We start from the raw sequence: 21,196 nt of genomic DNA, 5'->3' as shown, positions 1-21,196 counted from the left end.
CGCGCTGGGCGAGCATGCACTCGACGTCCTTCTGGCGAGAGGAGGGAGATGACTGGCAAGTTGGGCCAGGCCGGGTGCCACAGTGTTGGGTCGGCTAGGTTGGGAAGGCAAGCCACTCTCTTTTCTTTTCCACTATCTGTTTTCTATTTGCTATTTTGTTTCGTATTCAAATTACAAATCAAAACACTTTGGTTAATTCTATAAATTTTTGTGGGGAATATTTGAATTATTTTCAAACCACACAACAAATTCCAGAATATTTGAAACAACCAATATTTAATGGTAAATTTTAGCCTTTAACTCAAATACAATATGATTTAAATTCAGTGCCCAAATTATTGCTTAAAAATGATCATTATTTTTAGTCTGGATCAAAACCATTGCCAAAAATATCAAATATCAATGAAGAGCATTTTGGGTTCATTGAATGCAATATTTTTTGTTGGACCTATTTGAATTTCAAAGTGCTAGGATTTGGTCACCTTCGTTTCAAGTTTTAAGGAAAAATTAACATGATGCATGGATGCAATGAATCTACTTACAATCTCTTATTCGAGGGTTGTAACAGATTTCAAGCCTGTTTTGTGTGGGGTGATGTTCCAACCGATGCTGCTTCAACGATTTTTAGATCTCGTCTCAAAAGGAGAGTGACTATTGCGGTTTTCAAAAGTTCAAAGCCTGATATGGCGAAAGCATTCGCAAGTTTCATCTTTCTTTACTGTTGGTTCAGTTCAATTTTAATTGTCGGTGGACAGTGTACAATTAGATGAAGAAGAAGATTAGTATGTTTGTTAATATAATTTTATTTTGTAGGGGTCATCCTACGCCCTGGCTTTTGTGATATTAATCAGATCTAAAATGCCCAATCTTTATTATTTAGAAAAAAAAGAAAATAAAATAAAAGAAAAGTTATTTGATATCTTCTCAAGGAGGTGCTTCGTAGAAAATTCCACCGCTTTGTGCACTACGACCTTCAAGTTTGGTACTATCGCGTCCGCTTCCTTGCTGTTTCTCACGGAGAATCTTACCCCTTCCAAGCCTTCCCGTGAGAGGAAAGCTGCAAACGCCGGATTTAGGTAGGGCTTCTTCTTCTTGTTCCGTTTGCGCTGACGATTTATCGCATCGTTTGTTCATCTCTTGGGTCTTCTTGATCTGGAATTCGGCTTTCTCGTGGTGAGTTTTTCTTGACCCTTTACATTTTTCTCGGTATTCTGTTCGACTAGATCGGTGGGGGATTTTGCTTGGGGTCTCGGCCTTTGCCCAAATTAGTGCTTGAGATTTGAGATGTTGCCATGCGTCTCGGTGAGACGCACTTTGGTAGGGATTTATTGGATTTTTGGGGGTCGATTTTCAGGCACACTCTTTGGAATACAATTAGATTTCCACGAGTTTGTACCGAATTAGTGGTTCCACCGGGAATTGCCATAAGCTGTTCCCATTCTGATTATAATTTTCTTTGTGTAATTTCAGACTCCGTATGCCAATGCTACCTGTTTTGTGAGGTTGTATGCAAACGCTACCTAGCTATTGAAACTATCGACGGACATTATTGTACTGGCTAAAATCTAGACTAGAGGACATCTGCGGCGGATGGACAGTAGCGAGGAAGAGACGATCATGAGTGATTCAGACCCTCTCCTCGATAGGAAAGATCAGTCAGGCTCATTGCCCCAGCTCTCGCCACCACAGCCGGCAACCGTGACCGTGCTGGAGATTGAGGATGAGGAGACCGATGGTTCTTATGCCGCATGCTGCCGCATTTGCCTTGAGGCCGAGTCGGAGATAGGTAACAATCTTATGCATTGGAGATGCTATTTTGTTGTGTTGATGATCATCCTATGTATAGGGGATACAGTTTTTGTTGTGTCAATTTGATTGCTTTAGTTCAATTTGGTAATGATTTTTGTCTATGTCTAGTTTGCTTCTTGTCTGACTGCAGCAAGTAGAAGAAAGTGTGTGGTTACATGTACTCAGTTGTTTGGCATCTTTCAACTAATCCAAAATCTCTTTGTGATCTTTGCTCTGTAATGGAACCCAATAGGCAAAGCTTAGGTCATAGGATGTGTGCCAGTAGATTAGGGTAGCATTGAATTGTACACCTAATTAATACTTAATTTAATATAAGTAGTTAAACAGTTAACTAGACTAAACTTTTTTTTATCATGGTACTTGATAAATTAAGCGGGCGAGCGGCGGGAATCGAACCCGCAGTGCTAGCAGTTTTTTTGTTTTTTTTTGTTTTGCAGCACTTGCTTTAATTGAAGGTTTGCATCATAAATAGGACAAGAGAAGGTCCATGATCACATTGCGATGTCTGAAGCCTAAAGCTAACACTAAACGAACTGGTTCAAGTTCTAGCAGGAATAAGTATAATTTTTGCACGATTATGTTTTAGTAGACCTAATAGTGTAATTTGTTTCAACTGTTTAGTCTTCAGGCTGTACATTAGGCCAACAGGCCAATACTGGTTTTTATAGTTAGGGTTGTAGTTATTATATGGAAAACACATACTGGTTGGGTGCTACAGTTTGTCCATTTCAGGTCAACAATTTCTAAGCTTCCATATTTTACGTGACTCCATTTTTATGCAGGTGATGAGCTAATATCACCTTGCATGTGCAAGGGAACTCAGCAGTTTGTTCACCGTTCATGCCTAGACCATTGGAGGTCTGTGAAGGTACTGTCCCTTCTAGAGTTGCGTTTTCCATATGATTTTCAGATGGAATTGGTTCCTATCTATCTTACAATATACTAGTAACATTTGCACGTGCAATGCCCTAATTATCAGGAAATATACTAATCAAACTTTAGGTTATAGAGTTGATTTAGTTGAAGAGTCTTGGTCATCGACGGTTCCATTTCGAGGAGTCCAACAAGCAACCCCCCGAGCCCTCGTGCACCTAGACCGCGTCCTCTGCACGGGGAATGTCACCTTCGATGCCTCGCCTCCATCGTTTCCGATCACAGCCCCTTGCTGCTTGATTGCAAACTGGTGCCGCCGGGCCATCGACGGTTCCATTTCAAGGAGCTCTGGACGCGGTTGGACGGGTTGCACGATATCGTGGCGGCCGCCTGGCACTCTATCCACGATGACGACCCCTTCCGGCGGCTCATACGACGCATGCAATTTACCGCGCGCAAGCTTACTAGCTAGAGCTTGAGGACAGTCGACAACGTCCGCCTCAAGCTCGCGATCTCCAGGGAGCTCCTCAAGCTGGACATGGCGCAGGAGTGTCGGCTCCTGTCCCCGCACGATGACTGGCTCCGGCGGCAGACCACGGCTTCATACCTTGGCCTTGCCTCCCTTGAGCGCACCATAGCCCGACAGCGCGCTCGTCTTGCGTCCCTCAAGGACGGTGATGCCAGCACATCTTTCTTCCACCGGCAATACTAGTGACAGAAGAATCGGATCCACAACCTCACTATGGGCGGCGCCTCGATCTCTACCCCCCGCGACATGGCGGCCTCAACATACACACACTTCGACGCCCTGCTCGGTTGCGAGACGCCCCGTGAGTGCGGTCTCGACCTCTTCGCGCCGATCACACCCACCAACCTCGACGCCCCTTTCAACGCCGAGGAAATTTGACAGGCGGTGAAACACCTCCCCGTACGGAAAGCTCCCGGCCCGGACAGCTTCACCGCCGAATTCTTGCGCGCGTGCTAGCCCATCGTCCGATAGGATTTCGTCGACGTCTTCCAGCGGCTTTACGAGATGCGTGGTCGGGGCTTTTGCTCCCTCAACCAGGCGCTCCTCACCTTGCTCCCGATGTGCAGACGCTAGCGGCCTAGGTGACTTCATGCCCATAAGCCTAATTCACCTCGTTGCCAAAATCTTTGCCAAGGTCCTGTCGCTCCGCCTTGCACCAAAGCTCCATAGCCTCGTCAGCACGTGCCAGAACACATTCATCCCCAGCCGCAGCCTGCACGACAATTTCGTCCTCGTGCACTAGTCTGCGCGCCTTCTGCACCAGCTCGGCGCCTCTCGCGTCCTCCTGAAGTTGGACTTGGCTCGCGCTTTTGACACCATTAGCTGGCCGTTCCTCTTCGACGTCCTCCGCCAGTACGGCTTCGGCTCCCGCTTCTTGGACTGGCTGGCCATCTTGCTCTCCTCGGCTAGCACGAAGGTGCTCATCAACTGAGACCCCATCCCACCATCTGGCACAGGTGTGGCCTCCGCCAGGGCGACCCCGTGTCGCTACAGCTCTTCGTCCTCGCCGTTGACATGCTGGGCCGCCTCCTCCTCCGCGCGACGGAACTGGGCGTCCTGCAGTGGCTGCACCCCCGGCCCCGGTCCCCTCTGTTTCCCTCTACGCCGATGACGTGATCCTCTACTGCCACCCCACCATTGGCGACATCACGGCCGTCAAGAGCATCCTACTGCTCTTCACCGCGCATCAGGCCTCTAGGTCAACTTCTCGAAAAGCTCCGCTACCCTGATCCGGTGCTCTGCCGATGATGCCGCGCCCGCTGTCAACCTACTGGGCTGCCCCTAGCCGAGTTCCTGATCACGTATTTGGGCATCCCCCTGACGCTACACCGCCCCACGGCCGCACAATTGCAGCTCGTCGTCGACAAAACGGCCGACATGCTACCTACTTGGAAGGCGCATCTCATGAACAAGGCCGGCCGCCTCGCGTTAGTCAAGGCCATCCTGAGCGAGATCCCGATCCACCAGCTCCTCGCTCTAGCGCCCCCAACAAGACCATCAAGGCACTCGAGAAGATTCAGCGAGGCTTCTTGTGGGCCGGGCACGCGGAAGCAAATGGCAGGCACTGCCATGTTTATTGGCAACGCGTTGCTAGGCCGCTCTCGCTTGGCGGCCTCGGCGTGCGCGATCTCGCCTGGACCAGCCTCGTGCTCCGCACCCGATGGCTGTGGTTCAGCCGCACGGACAACACCAGAGCGTGGGCTGGCCTCGACCTGCAGTTCACCGCTGAGGAGCATGCATTCTTCTTCGCATCCACCACCATGCAAATCGGGAATGGCATGCAGGCCTTCTTCTGGGAAGACCGATGGATCGACGGGCGCTCCGTTGGCGAGATCGCTCCGCTCCTATATGCATGCATTCCCAAGCGCCGTTGCAAGCTCAGGACCGTCGCCCATGGATTATAGGCCAATTGATGGGCGCGGGACATACATGGCACGATTGGCATCCATGAGATCGGGCAATACTTACAGCTCTGGCACACAATCAGCCGCACGACCCTCTCTGCCGAGCCAGACCGCCTCTCCTGAAAGTGGAACCCCCGCGACGTCTACTCCACCAAATCGGCCTACATCGCCACCTTCAATGGCTCCACGGGCTGCGTCCCATGGAAGCGCACCTGGAAGAACTGGGCGCCCCCGCGCGTCCGATTCTTCCATTGGCTCGCCCACCTGGACCGGTGTTGGACGGCCGACCGCCTCGCCCGCCGCGGCCTACAGCACCCCGTGCGATGCCCCCTCTGTGACCAGGACCCTGAGACCATACACCACCTCATCCTCGCTTGCCCCTTCGCTCAGCAGATCTGGTACGAGGTGCTGCACTGGCTCCGACTCTCCTGTGCCCCGCCCGACAGCGAGACTTCTCTCAATGACTGGTGGCACACGGCGCGGCAGCACACTCCCAAACCCATGCGCAAGGGCCTCGCCTCCGCGACCCTCCTCGTCCCAGGGATGATTTGGAAGTACCGTAACGATTGTGTCTTCAACCGAGGATGGCCCTCGGCGAATGACCTGCTCACGAAGATCAAGGACAGGCCGCCCTCTGGGCCAGAGCCGGCGCTCTAGGGCTTCGTGCCATCGTACCACAAAGTTGGGACGTTCACTGATGTGCTATTGGGCACTGTAACTGCCTCCTAGGAGGATTGTAACTGAAACTCTCTTTCTTTCCAAAGCAATGAAATGCAAGCTCTCTTGCGTTTTCTCGAAAAAAAAGTCTTGGTCATGGAGTCTGTTAAGTTATAGAGTATGTAGTCGGACTAGAGTGGCCAGGAAAGAAGTTCTCATCGTGTGCATTTGTCATGTCTTAGTTATTACATGGTGAATGAGCTACATATACTCTCTCTGTCAAAACACTTCACATAATAGTTTTGTCTTAAGTTATATTTGTGAAATATGACCAAGCTTTTTTCTTTTGAACCGGGCATAACCCCTTTCCATTACTTAACATAACGGAAATACAGCGTCTGATTTTTAAAGGAAGCTGGAAAGGGGAAAGCGAGTTCAAGACACCGCTGGGAAACCCACCGTGAGCACTCGTCATCGAGCAGCTCACTATAGGGCGAAAACCCAGTACCATCTAAAACCAACTATCCTAACCAGCACGAACCAAGGTACCAGCATAAAGTCTCCAAAAGGGGGAAAGCTCACATGATGAGCAGACAGCAAAAGCCCACGCAGGGGCAAAGATCAAAGTCTAACATAACAGTTGGGGAGGTAGGATGCTATTGATGAAGATAGTACAGCAGCAACTCATCAGTCCATCGCTGGTTCAGCTGGGGTGGCACAGATCCTCATGATGGTAGCCGCATTGGTCTTGAGCATCTTGGCACCGTGCTCCATTGCCTCGCGATCAACTCCATCCATCAGACCTGCCCAATAATTCAGATATCCACATGCAGAAAAAACCACATCAAAAGGAGTTTTTAGCTTCTTATGTTCGAATGGGGCCCGATTACGACAGTTCCACATAGCCCAGCATATCGCAGCAAGGCCAAAGGTATAGAACTTAGATCCATCCGGTAAGAAGACATAGCACCAGGAGAAATATTGCCACAAATTGTTAGGACATAAACCCGTGCCCAGGACACACCCAACAGTTCTCCAGACTACCCTGGCAACTGGGCAGGTGAAGAAAAGGTGTTGCGAGGTTTCTCTATCTGTGCAGAAGGAACATTTCGGGTTTCCAGCCCAGTTTCATCTTTTCATAACATCTCGTGTCAGCACAACATCCTGGAATAATTGCCATAAGAATATCTGAATCTTAAGAGGAAGTTTAGCTTTCCATATCCATCTATAGTCACAACCAGCTAGATGCTTTTCGAAGTATGCGTACACAGATTTAGTTGTGAAGCGCTTACTCTTCCCAAGGTTCCAGCTCACTTGTTCCGGCTCATTAGAGAGTACCCAGGATTCAACCGCCCGCTTGACTTCCCCCCACTGATCCATCAGTGGAGGGTGTAGACGTCTCCTGAAGAAATCTATGCTAACATTGTTTTTGAACTTGGCAACTGTAATCTCCTGCTCATTACATATGCTGTAAAGCTCGGGGAATCTATCCCGTAAGGGAGAGTTATTATCAATGGGATCAATCCACACTGTGGCCAAGTTGCCAGATTTCAGGATCACCCTCTTCCAGTTAGATAATATTCCTTAACTTTCATAATGGCTTTCCAGATCGGCGAGTCTCCAAATCTACTTCTCACCGAAGTTATAGTATCTTTTTTTCAAGTACCTGGTTCGAATTACATCCTGCCACAACCCTTGCTGTGTCTTGAGTTTCCACCACCATTTAGTAAGTAAGCTAATATTATGCTTACGGAGATCTTTCACCCCCAAACCCCCTTTGTTCTTCGATCTACAGATTCTGGTCCATTTCACAAGATGATAACGTTTCCTGCCGTTGGTTTCTTGCCAGAAAAACTTTTTGCGATGTTTATCAAGTTTGTAGATCACCATCTTAGGAAGCAAAAACATAGCCATGTAGTAATAAACAATGCTAGAAAGGGAGGAATTTAGGAGTACAAGTCTTCCTCCCGAGGATGCAGCGTTCCCAATCCATGTTTCACAACATTTGAGGAATTTGTCATCTACAAAACTCCAGTCCAGGCTACGCAAGGTGGAGTAGCTTACCGACACTCCCAAGTATTTCATCGGGAAGTGCCCAATTTGACAGTTGAAAAGATCAGCATAGGAAGCTAGTACATTATCATCTCCTCCCACACACAGGATTTCACTCTTAAGGAAGTTTATCTTTAGACCAGACATGAGTTCAAAAATATATAAGAGGTGCTTCAAGTTAACAGCAGCCTCCTCATCATGTTCAAAACAGATGACTGTGTCGTCAGCATATTGGAGGATGGCTATGCCATTCTCAATGAGGTCCGGAGCTAGTCCAGTAATCATTTTTTCCTTTTGAGCATTGCGAATCGTCTTAGACAGAGCTTCCACAGCGAGGTTAAATAAAAATGGGGAATGAGGTCGCCTTGGTGAACGCCTTTGTAGCTCTGAAAGTAAGGTCCCATCTCATTATTTAGCTTAATGCTGACTGTACCATTACTGAGGATTTTTTTCACCCAGCCACACCAAGTAGTCCCAAACCCTCGATTACTATGGCATCGAGGAGGAAATCCCAGTTTATCTTGTCATAGGCTTTTTCAACATCTAGCTTAAGTACCACACCAATCTTTTTCTTTTGATGAGTGTGGTGTAGCACCTCATGGAGTGAGGATCCCATCCATGATATTCCTGTGCTTAATGAAAGCATTCTGGTGTTTGCTGATAAGCTTGTCAGCAAAAATAGCTACTCTGTTATCCATCACCTTAGTGATCAATTTATAAGGGCATCGAAGGAGACAATATGACCAAGTTTATAGGATAAGAAATATCACATTCACAGTATCAAATCAATATCATTAAATCCATAATCTAATATATTTTATTGTATTTATTTGGTATTGAAGATCAAAGTGAGTGCATATAAAAATGAGAAATGAGATAACGACAACAAAAACAACATTAAGCATATAAGCACATGTATACCAATAATTAAAACTGCTGTGTGCTCTGCTTATACATCTCTGGAAGTGCTATGAGATACCACTATCAAATCTCTTCTATGTTCACAAGACATCTCGGTACATGCCCACGGACTGAACAAAAAACTGTTGGTGCTCCGTCTCACAATCATTGTGACATGTACGGCTTCATGTGCACATACACCTTGAAAGGTAAAGAATGTAGATTCTGTTTCCCAAAAATCAAGAAGACAATGATCCCAAAAATGGAAGGTCCAGAAAGTGAATATATATATTTAAATAGTCCTTTTTAGATAAAGTTGTGTTCTTGTAGATAATTTGCTCACTGCAACTCAGAACTGTGTATAGCGAATCTCGGAGCACATCAATGATCTGTCCACATGTTCCCAACTTCCCATTCGAAAAGTAGAAAATAACACCACATATCCCCAATCATGGAAAAAGGAAAAACACATGTTCTTTGCTGGAAACTATTGTGCAATGTAGACCAAATTCGTCCGCTGGGCAGATTTTTTTCCCCACAAGTTTCATTTGAGTGTAGGTACAAATAATAGGAATTCAATTTCTCACTATCTTCTTTTGTATGTTCAGTTCAGTGAAGTAGAAGGAACAATTATTAGGGGATTAAAAATGAAAACACCCTTATTGGGATGTTCATCTAAAAAAAACAGAAGTATGCACCAATGTGGTTGTAAGCTGCATTTCTGACAATTAAAAGTGCACCTTGTCGAAAATGTTTTATCTTAACCAAGCTAAAAATTCGGTGAAGTGGTATAGAAATAGCTATCGCACAATACTACTTGCTCCATCTCTAATTGGACCAAACATATGCATGTCTTCAGAGGCACATCGGTATGCCTTCTCACTGGTATGTGATTCGTTTGGCCTAGTACTTCGCTTACGAAAGCCATGCTCATTAATGCTATACTCACCAAATGCTCTACTCTTTGTTCCCCCATCAGACATCTTCAAGGGAGAAAAAACATAACACAAACAATTACACATCTAACCATGTTTAAATTCACAGATGCACCAAAGACTAAAGCAAAGCTCAATGAACGCTAAACCATTTTTTTCTTCCAAAAAAGGTATTGTTCCACAACTAACGTCGGCATGAAGAATTGAAGATAGAATGATGACATGTGTTTACAACATAGGAATCGTAGGTATCCTTCTGGAAAGCAACCCTGGTACTGATGCTACCTTTGTCCCCACCACGAGGGCTCGCTCGCGATCAGCTGCAAATGTCGTGCATGGTTCACAGATTGAGAGAACCCTATGGACATATCGGTTGCCAGATTACATCAACGACAAGCAATTTTTGCCTGCAAAAGTTGGGTTTACCAAGAGGCTTGGGCAAACATGATTTTTTCCCCTAAATAAATAGAAGAGAGCTCCTTCGATTTCATCGATTTGAAACTACGGTTTTACAAACTACGAAAGCAGGAAAAATGAAGCAGTGGAAGGCGCTGGGCAAACCCGATTATGCGTGCCAATCACGAACACAACAAATCAATATGCAAATAATGAGGAAAAATATACAGCGATAATCATCTATCTTGTCTTTTGAATGCCCGATTCTTTAATATATTTCAATTTTGAACCAAATCAGGCAACTGGCAAAATGCGTTTGGCGCTGTGGGACCACCTCGATCTGCTTGTCGAAGGGATTGCTCAGCGCATCAGGGCATAGGAGGGTGGTCGTGAGGTCTGGCCTAGAGAACGAGGAGAACGATAGTGATGTTCTGGTGCCAGCGAGCTCACCGGGAGTGACTTTCTAACCCTTCTCGACAAACGGATCTGGATGGGCGTGGCAGAGGATGTGAAAGGGCACAACAGGGTGGTGCCACCAGTAGGGGGAGGAGGCAGTGGTGGCAGTGAGGTTGAGGGCTACGCGCTCTGACAGTACTCGCTGCGCTTTAATGTGGGGAGCGTGGCGAACTTTGAACTCGAGGCGACATATGGGCTCACCCTGGACGGTGATCCGCAAGCGATGTGTCGGCATTTGTGGTGTGAGGGGAGAAAGGAGCGTGAAAGGAATTGAGAAAATTATGGGAGGTCTTTAGGTATCTTGCTTGTTAGGCTGACATCATTTGACTGTGGAGATGTGAAACTAGAACCAATGGCAGTGGTGGGTAATTAGGACGTTAAACATGGTGTGGTGCTCACCATTGGGACGATACGAATTGTTGGATTAACACAGATGTATGACCAAGATCAATTGGGTCTGTCCCTTTGGGTCTTCTTATTATATTGGTATAGATATAGATGCTCCGAGACACTATTATAGGTTCCGTAGTTTGCTTTCCACTGCTAGTGTAAGAATATTAGCATATCACATGCGATCAGGTTTTCTTCCTTTTTTTGAGGGAATGACAGTAGGAGAGGCTCCTGCTGTGTTAGGTGGGAGAGAAGAAGAAAACTACTTTAGGGGAGATCAGAAACAAAGAAAGAAATAAAGGCAGGGTGAGCACCCTTAGTCCTATGTTGGAGGAGGCTAAAATCCTCCTTAAATCTTCTCATCCAGCCCTCAATGCTTGGAGCAATTCTTCTGAAATGCTTGTTGTTTCTTTCCTTCCACAGACTCCAAGCAGCCACTAGAAATATGTCAAAGAAGAGCGGGCGCCCCCAAGTTTCTTTACCATGTTGAAGCAGTTGGAGGCGGCAGGTGAATGAGGGCCAGTCAATGCCAAGTTTTTGCCAGCAAGATCTGCTAAACGGCGAGTAAAAATCATGTGATCAAGTGTCTCCTCAATTGGAGTGCCACATAGCAAACAACTGTGGTCATTGCCAATGTCAAAGTGGCGTCGCTTCAACATGTTATGTGTGCAATCTATCGTTCATGAGAAGCCATCCAAAAACCTTGATCCGCATGATGCAGTGAGAACGCCAGAGCAGAGAGAATGTTGGGTGGGCGTTCGCGTCTCTAAAATAGAACTTGTAGTAATCAGTGGGCCGGTAATCTGCCTTGCCCCAGGTGTAGTGCCAGATGTCATTCGTTGACGTGGTCGGGTGCATGTGTGAGGAGACCAGTTGGATGTCACGCACCTCGTCCAAGGCCTGTGGGGAGGGGGCAGATGAAAGGTTTCCGACAGTGCCGTGCTCTCCAAGAAACTTTTGACTGACTCGTCTTCGTGCATGGCATAGGAGAATGCATGGGGATGGGAAGATTCTAGAACGTCACTTGCCCAAAGATCTTTCCAAATAAGAGTAGTCGTACCTGAGACTACCCAGACTTGCGTGATGCCTCGAAAGGTGGGTGTAAGTTTCAGAATGTCGCGCCACCAGAAGGATCCAACCAGGTTTGTTGCGTGAGGTATTTTGTTCGTATAATACGTGTCCCAAATAAGATGAACCCAGGGACGTCGAGCTTGTTGTAGAACTTGTGCAGGAATTTCATAAGCAGTGCATCATTCTGTATTTCGATGTTAATAACCCAAGTCCTCCATGCCTTTTGGGCTTGCAAACCATATCCCAGGCCGCAAGAGAGTTGCATTTGTCACCCTGCTCAGTTTTCTTGGTCCAAAGGCATCTTCGGATTTTATCAAGCATCTCAACCAGTTTTGGGGGAAATTTGAGTGTGCACATGGCATAGATGAGGAGGGACGCGACAGTTGCATTAAGCCAAGAGAGTTTACCCCCGTAGGACATCATGGAGATCGTTGATGTAAGACGGCGTTCTGCACTGCAAACAAGTGGCATAAGGTCCAGGACGGTGGGCTTGGTCGTGCCAAGGGGTAGTCCAAGGTAGGTGAAAGGCAGAGACCCAACCGAACAGCCAAATAAACGTGCGAGGGCAAGGGCTGATTCCTGGGAGAGATTGATCGGGATGAGCGTGGATTTATGGAAGTTGATCCGGAGGCCGATGGAGGACGCGTAGTCCGTGAGGATCTCTTTTACGATAGCTGCTTGACGAGGGCATGCATGCATGGCCAAAATTGTATTGTCCGCATATTGTATCACCGGGTAGTCCATTTGTCCCGTGAAAGGGAATGACAGTTGGATCTTGCCTTGTCTATACACATCGTTGATGGCGGCTTGGAGGAGGTCGGCTGCGATCACAAAGATCAGGGGGGACAACGGGTCACCTTGTCACACCTCGGTGCGACAGTGAAACTGACGACCCGGGACACCATTTAGTAAAACCGATGAGCGCCCCGTGGAGAAAATGCATTTTATCCAAGATAGCCACTTGTCATTGAAACCCATCTGCTTCATAATGTTTAACATGGGTGCGTGCTCAATCGTGTCAAAGGCTTTGGTGAAATCAAGTTTGAGCAGAATAATCTCCGTCGTAGAGGCGTGACATTGATGGATATATTGGAAGGTCCACGCCAAGCAATCCTGTATCGTTCACCCTTTGATGAAACCATACTGGTTAGTGTGAATGATTTTTAAAATGACATGTTGAAGGCGGTTGGCGAGAAGCTTGGTGATCAGCTTAAGGCAGCAACTGAGCAGCGTGATCGGTCTGTAGTCATTCACATTCTCCGGTGAGTTGGTTTTTGGGATTAGGGTTATCAGGCCATCGTTTATACTTGTGAGGTTCAATTCACCTTGATGAAATTTGTCACAAAGGTTATAGAAGTCTTGTTTGATGATAGGCCAACACGCTTTGAGAAAAACTCCACTAAAACCATCAGGGCCGGGCGCTCGATCAGTCGGCATTTCTTTGATTACTGCATCGATCTCATCGTGTGCAATTGTTCAGTTAACTGGTCCAGATCATGATGGCGCTGAACAATGTTTGAAAGGTTGAACTTCATTTCTGTCAGTCGCGAGGTGCCCAAACGATCAGTGTAAGTTTGAAACAGGAGTGCCTCTTTGCCCGAATGATTATCAACAAGAGCTCCATCATCTTTTCTGAAGCTGGTGATGTTACGGCGATATCTTTCAGTGGCAACTGCCTGGAAGAATTTCGTATTTTCATCGCCGAACTTGATCCACCGAATGGTGCAGCGCTTTTTCCAGGATTGATTTTGGTAGTTAAGAAGGCGCAGCAGGTGCCAAATCGTCAGCGAGCAGATTACCTGTGCGTGCAGTCGAAGTGGACGCAGGTTCAGGAGCTGCATTGAGGATTTCAGTAAGTTCAGTAGCAGGGACAACACATCGATTGCTTCCAATCTCCTAAAGGACATGCACTGGGGTGGGTGGTGCATCATCAGAATGCGTCTCTTGGGCGGAGGAGGAAGAGCCAATCGAAGGCATCAGCCGTGGCATCACCCGAGAGATGGTAGGGCGAGCATAGTCACTTGGTTGATGTTGAAGCCATTGTATTTATTGGACCGGTTGCTACGACGGACTTTAGCAGTGGAAATGTGAGCAGGAGCACGAGCATGACGGCCACGAGTCACCACAGGGCCAGCAGGTTCAATGATGGAGCTAACTGCAGCGAGACCAAGCGTGCCCTGGGCAATCCTGGGGTTGCGATCAGTCGACCGAGGAGGACTAAAACTGGTGTGCCCGAGAGGCTGAGCAGCTAGCAGAGATGTAGCTTCGGTTGGAGCAGGCTCAGGAGAATTTTGCTGCGCTGGCAAAGATAACTGCTGATGATTGTTAAAGATTTCTTCTAGCACTACTGAAGAAGCTGGAGGGAGAGGCAGCTGAGCAAGAGTGATGCCATTGTCAACAGCAGAGACCAAGACAGAAACCTCCAAGTTGGGGGATCGCATACCGTAACCATTGCTCCAAGGTCCAATTGTGGCGATTGTTGGGCGTAGGGCATGGAAGATGAAGGTGTTGAGTTGCTGCCTGGGTATCGGATCCGACAGGAGGAGGTTGATCAGTTCAGAGCCTTGTGCAGACAGGCCGAATTGTATGCCCTGGTTATGCAGACTGACAGAAACTGTGACTGAATCGTGTGCTTCAGATTGTTGGGTGGTAGGTGCAGCGACAGGTAGCAGAAGCAGAGCATCTCCAACAGAAACAGAGCTATCATCATCAGAAGAAAAGGTATCTTCCATAGCATTATCAGAAATGTTGTCTTCTGGGACAAGACCATGCTGCACTGTTAGACCTTGAGCAACCAACCAGGCTTGGTAATTGACCAGGTGTGGGGGGAGGGGCGGCAATGGAGGAGCCGGAGGAATTGGCCATGCCCCCCCAACCAGCATTGTTCTGGTGAGGCCCATTGCCATGGTTCGCGTTGTCAGCAGGAGGAGCACCGTTCTGAACCAACCAGTTATGGACCTGCTGTTGGTAGAGCTGCTCAGCGGTCAGTTCAGGTCCAAACTGCGGATGTGGATTGCTGTCAGGTGGGGGTGGTTCTTCGCCAGCAGGGAGAACCTCAGGCAGCAGGCCATTCCAATAGTTGCTCCTCAAGATGGTGATCTGCACGGTCCAGCAATCCCTCGCACCACCCAATTGCTAGACTACAAAACTCTTTGAAATCAGGCGAAGGCGCAGAAAGTGGGCCTTGAGCAAGATGAACCTCCTGTCCTGCCTTGGATTATACCAGCTGACGAGAGAGCCGTAGCCACCCAGGGCTTTGGTGATGTAGTAGTTTGTTTGGTAATCGTAGGGAAATCCGAAAAACATGAGCCAGACCTCGGGGCCAAAAGAGGTGGTGCGACGATTGAGGGCTTCATTGTGCGGCACAAAAGTGATTAGGAGATCCTCATCTTCAAGCTCAAGAGGGGTATTAACCGCAGCGTCCCTCATGAATGAATCCACAAATCCGAATATGCCAATGCCGAAAGGATGATCGCTAGATTCAGTGGTAAAAAGTTGGGACTCATGAAGCAGACCTTGAACCATGGTGCGGATGGCCGCGTGGAGATGCAGGGGGGCATAGTGGCTGGCTTCTGCGACGACGAGGAAGTCGTGGTTGAGCGGCGGAATGGGTCCGACGACCATGCCGCTGCGCACAAGACGATCTGCCGGACCGGGCTCGACGGCGAAGCCCGGTGGGAGGAACGGCACTGGGTTGAGCGGGTAGTTCGCCATGATCGGGGCGACGACGGAGGGCAGTGGTGGTGGCTGGTGAAGTGACGTGACTAGTCTATCTCTTCTTTTAGTTACGAGATATGATCTTGGAGGACAAGTCTAGGTTGATTTGTACTGTGTATATATGTCCCCAACATACATGAATACGATGGGCTGTATATTCTCCAAATCTTCCCAGTCCACATGGTATCCTCAACCATGTCACCACCACCCTTGATTTCGTCAAGTTGAATTTCTCCATTTGTTAGACCTTCAACCTCACCTAACGCAAGCTTGGCCTCACCAACCATGTCAACGGCTCCGTTGATGGTGCCATGATGCTCGGTGACGTTAAGTGGACTCAGATCGACTGCTGACACAGCCGAGCACGTGTGAACCGCCATCACCTCCCTCTTCCTCGACAATCACCTCCAACGCTCCGTCTTCACTAAACGAGAGTTCCACAATCTCGTCGAAGGTGATTTGTTCATCACCGCATTCTCCGGTCGTTTCAAGTGTCTTGCTGAGACACTGCGTGATTCGGGCTCTCCCGTTGTCGACCAGGACATGCTGCTCGCCTTCATCAATGGGCTCAATGGCAACTTCGACCACTATCAACTTGACCAACCTCACCTTTGCTTGTGCCCGCGGCACCCTACTCTAGTAAGAACCTCGCCTCGCCCATGGCGCTCACCATGTGTAGTGGCCCTTGTCGCTAATCGCTCTTGCCACGTGCCCATTGCTTCGCCTGCTTCCTATCCCGTCGCGCCTTCCTCTTGTGATTGCGGCAAGTGAGGGAAGAAGAAACCATCCCAAACTACGTTCAGCTCCAACCCGGCGGCTCCTGACACGCGAGCCGCTCCAACGCCAGCGTGGATCACCGATACCTACCCACCATCTGACATGTTCCAGGCATGGCCACCCAACAGGCACGTACTAGGTGCCGTTCTACTCGGGCCTTGTCCCGGCTTCTCTTTGCCACATGGCCATGACACGCAGCTAGGACAGCAGGGCTTTGCCTTCGCTCCTCCCTACTAGGGTTACGGTCCTTCACCACCACAAGCCCAACCAACGGCATGGGACCAGACACAATTTCACGCCGCCCTCAACAACCTCTCCCTTCAAGGCGGCGGGTCCAACTGGTCCCTTGGCACCTCGCATATGGCAAACAACCTCGGTATCCTCTCTCACTCCACACTCTTTTCCACCCCTAGCTTCATCGTTGCTAATGCCGACTCCCTTCTGATCACCCATACCGGTACCACCTCCCTTCCCATTTGTTCTTTTCTACTTCACCTTCACAATGTCGTCATCACTCATAATCTTATTAAAAGTTGATTTTTGTTTGTTACTTCACTCCTCAGAATCCTGCCACCGTTAAAATTTGACAAATATGTTTTTTCTATTATGGACTTGCATACACGATCAGTGATTCTCCGATGTGATTGCCTGGACGAACTTTATGCCCTCGTGTACGGGCCTTAGTCTCTTCTTGCTAGCACCTCCGAGCTTTGACTTCAACGACTTGGGCATCCAGGACATGACGCCCTCTCAAAAACGATTTGTCTTTCGAGTTCTCTTATAATAAGATCCCGTCTATGAGATGTCATGCTTGTAGATTGGGGAAGCACGTTCATTCACCCTTTAAACAATCAGATTCTCAAGCTAGTTTTCCCTCTGCTCTTATGTGCTGTGTGATGTATGGACTTCACTTATAAAGAGTGTTCTCGGTTTCCAATATTTTTTTCTCAAGAAAACGCAAAAGAATTTGTGTTTCATTTCATTGAACAGGAAGACATCAGGGGTACAACCTCCAGAAAGGAGGGACATGCAGTGAATTCGCCTGCTGGGTCGGCTGTTTCGGCTGTCATCACAGTGAATTTGCTTGCCCCGCAGCGGATTCCCCTGTCCCGCCCACTGGTTGGCCGCTTCGCCCAACTCGGCTGCCATGGCAGCAACCGACCCTGGCTTGGGCAGCAGCGCCTCTGCGCCAACCACGACAACCTCCAGCTCTGCTGTCAAGCTCGTTGCCTCGTCACCTTCGCCGTCTGCACCCCCCATGCTGATTGCACCGACGCGTGGTCTGGGGTTGTGGTCCTTCGACGTGTTCGTGCACACCATAGCCATGCGTGCTCGTCATGGGGTTATTTAGCCGAACTGCCGCCGCCACCGATGAAGCCTCTTATCTCCCTGTCTCTGCTACCCTCCCCTGCTCGTGCTGCAATCCGCAACCCCACATGGTGTGCTGCGATACATGATGAGTTCAATGCATTGCAGGCTAACTGCACATAGATACTCGTGCCTCGTCCTTGTGGCGCCAACATCGCCACCGGCAAGTGGGTATATCTGCACAAGCTTAATAGATGGCTCTTTGGATTGCTACAAAGCTCACAGGGTTGTATGTGGCTTCACACAACATGCTGGTGTGGACTTTGGTGAGACCTTCGGTCCCGTGTGCGTCTTGCCATTGGCCGGTATACCAGCTTGACGTCTCCAGTGCCTTTCTGAACCGGGTACAAGCTTAAACCCAAGGCCTCGGCTGCCTCTGGAGATCTCTTGTCTGATGCTACCTTCTACTGAAGTATTGCAAGAGCTCTTCAATACCTCACCTTGACACGACGGGACATTGCATATATTGTTCAGAAAATTTGTTTGCACATGCATGCTCCACGAGATGCTCACTGGGGGGTGATCAAGAGATTGCTTCGCAATCTTCGTAGCACTACATCTCACGTCTTCAGCTTACTGGTAGCTCCTCCACCGCCATTGCCGCCTAGCGCGGTGCTGATCGGGCCGGCTGCCCGGATACTCGCCACTCTACATCTTTTTTTTTTTGCGTCTATGTCAGCGACTCTTTGGTGTCATGGTCCTCCAAATGACAACCCATGGTTTAACATTCTAGTGCCGAAGAAGAATATCGAGCAGTCCCCAATGCCATGGCGGAGTGTTGTTGGCTTCGTCAACTACTTGGTGAGCTCCACTGCACCATCGACAAGGCCTCCGTGATGTTTTGTGACAGTGTCTATGCTGTCTACTTGTCAGCTAACCCAATTCATCATCGCCGCACAAGCATGTTGAGTTGGATATCCATTTGTCCGCGAAAAGGTGCCCCTTGGACAATTTCACGTTGTTCATGTTCCGACCACTCACATGCGATCACGTAGGATCGTTTCCTTCCTAACTCTCCTGGTCTATCTCTTTTTTTAATTGCGAGATATGAACTTGGAGGACAAATCTAGGCCTGTCTGTACTGTGTATATATGTCCCCAACATACATGAATACGATTAGCTGCACATTCTCTAAATGTTCCGAATCTACAGCCAGCATTATGCTATATGTGTAAACCACCATATCGAGACACCAGTTGGATATAGAAAAAGTTTCACCTAGAGAACATGAGAAAATACATGCAGTGTCATATTGGTACGTGGAGTACTACTACAGCAACATAACCTTTTGTCCCAACCAAGTTGGAGTAGGCTAGAGATGAAACCTAACAGAAACCTGTGAGAACCCAGAAGAGAAAAGAGAAAGTACAAGTAAACAAAGTAAATGTACCGTATATTGGAGGAGAAAATTGCAAGCTAGAGTTTCTTTTTCTCTGGCGGTAGTAATGTGATCAGAACCTGCCACCTAGCCTCATTAATCTTGTTTCAAGTGGCAGTTTCTGAGATTGCAAAGATGTTATCAGCTTTAGACTTGTATTGGCAACGCGATATCCATTAGGAGTCAAGCTGCATCTCTGCAAACTATTCTCATTCAGCTTAATTTGGAGGGTTAGGTTGAAATCGTGCTGCTCGAAGGCTTAGCACATCACTGTTGGAATATTTTATTAGAATCTTTAGGTTCAACTTGTACTTTATTGAGCTTTATGATTCCCCTTGTATTAAGGATTTCCTAAGTCCTAACTAGATGCTATGCCTTCTAATTTTTTTTCTGTTGATATATTCATTATGGTTGGGAAATGTAGTTAAATGCTGCTCCCATTTTTCCTGCTTACTTTGTAGGAAGGATTTGCATTCTCACACTGCACAACATGCAAAGCTCAGTTCCATCTTCGAGTGGAAACTCTGGAAGATAACTCATGGCGCAAAATAAAGTTCCGGCTCTTCGTGGCAAGAGATGTTATACTTGGTTTTCTTGCAGTTCAAATTGTAAGCTCTAAGACTTGAAAATATTTCTTTTTTAATGCCTTTTCTTCACTAAATGAAATCCAATATCTTTGTTTCTAAAGATGCTCTTATTTAGTACTGTTGCACAACTGGGAATACTTATACATAATAAGTCTGTACAATATAATTCAGAAAATGCCCCCCTGAGGCATTCAGAGTTACATTTTCCTACTTCAGTTAAACTATGAAAACACCAATCTATTGAATCTGGAATAGTAGTTGCATTATTCAAAATTTGCATATTTAGATCTTGAGTAAATTTGACGGAACTGCAGGTTTCATGTACAAATGATCACGAAATACAAGTTGATACCACATGTTTAATGTACAAACTAACACAAAATACAAATTATTTTTTTGAACGGAATGATTCTTATCATTGGCATTTCGCTCTCCAAGCAATGCCAATGCACTTTTTATTTTCAGAATACACATACTGATGTACTATTAAAATATTAGGGCATTTTTTCAGTACAAATTCAGGCAGGGGAAATAATTATTTGCATATATTTTCATTTTCTGCAGACTATTGCTATCATTAGTGCAATTGCATACTTTCTAGACAGGGACGGAAGTTTCCGGAATAGTTTCAGTGATGGTTGGGATCGTATCTTGTCAAAGCATCCAATACCGTTCTACTACTGCATAGGTATTGGAATAACACCTTTCTGTCATAATGATGCATATGTACCATTTATATTAGTGAGCAAAACTTTTGGTTACAGCAACATAAAACTGCTGTTATTGAATTAACCTAACGTTTTATCTGTTGATGTTCAAGGGGTTGTGGTTTTCTTTGTGCTGCTTGGATTTTTCGGGTTGATAGTGCACTGCTCGTCCTTGAACGACAACCAAGATCCGTGCTTAGTTGGGTGCCGGAACTGCTGCTATGGTTGGGGCATCCTGGACTGTCTCCCTGCTTCTTTGGAGGCCTGCTTTGCCCTGGTGGTGCTCTTCATCGTCGTGTTCGCTATCCTTGGGATTGCATACGGTTTCCTCGCGGCGACTATGGCCGTCCAGAGGATCTGGCAGAGACATTATCACATCCTGACCAAAAGAGAGCTCACAAAGGCAAGAGGCCGCCTCACATTGGTCGAGCTATTTCCCGGGGCAGCATCATTCTTTCAGATTATGAATTCGTTTCATTCTTTTTCGCATGCAGGAATACGTAGTGGAAGATCTGCACGGCAGCTACTCGGCCCCGAAGCTTGAGCCAGAGCATGAGGAGCGGCTGAAAATGCTGAAGCTACTGTAGATGGCCCATCCGCATCAAGACCACTGTAAATCCCGCCTGTATTGCTGTGGGCCGAAAGAGTGTTGGTGAGTTGGATCGTCTGTGAAAGAAAATGGTGACGCGA

At 47.5% G+C, this 21,196-nt stretch overlaps 1 protein-coding gene across 2 annotated transcripts; it reads left to right on the top strand.

Annotated features, from left to right (window-relative positions):
* The first annotated feature begins 926 nt into the window (after window positions 1–926).
* Window positions 927–21,190, top strand: LOC119328872. 2 transcript variants are annotated; one of them, XM_037601866.1, is made up of 7 exons: window positions 927–1,076; window positions 1,471–1,786; window positions 2,592–2,677; window positions 19,674–19,820; window positions 20,364–20,487; window positions 20,620–20,909; window positions 21,001–21,190. In XM_037601866.1, exons 2-7 carry the CDS (start codon window positions 1,591–1,593, stop codon window positions 21,091–21,093), a joined length of 936 nt encoding a protein of 311 aa, XP_037457763.1. In that variant the 5' UTR covers window positions 927–1,076; window positions 1,471–1,590; the 3' UTR covers window positions 21,094–21,190. The 2 variants fall into 2 exon arrangements, with proteins under 2 accessions (XP_037457763.1, XP_037457764.1); XM_037601867.1 differs by having other exon boundaries at window positions 971–1,173.
* The last annotated feature ends 6 nt before the right edge of the window (window positions 21,191–21,196 follow it).

Source organism: Triticum dicoccoides, chromosome 7A, assembly GCF_002162155.2.
Source record: "Triticum dicoccoides isolate Atlit2015 ecotype Zavitan chromosome 7A, WEW_v2.0, whole genome shotgun sequence".
Classification (NCBI taxonomy): domain Eukaryota; kingdom Viridiplantae; phylum Streptophyta; class Magnoliopsida; order Poales; family Poaceae; genus Triticum; species Triticum dicoccoides.
The sequence above is the reverse complement of the archived record's forward strand: the minus strand, read 5'-3'. Positions and strand labels throughout refer to the sequence as shown.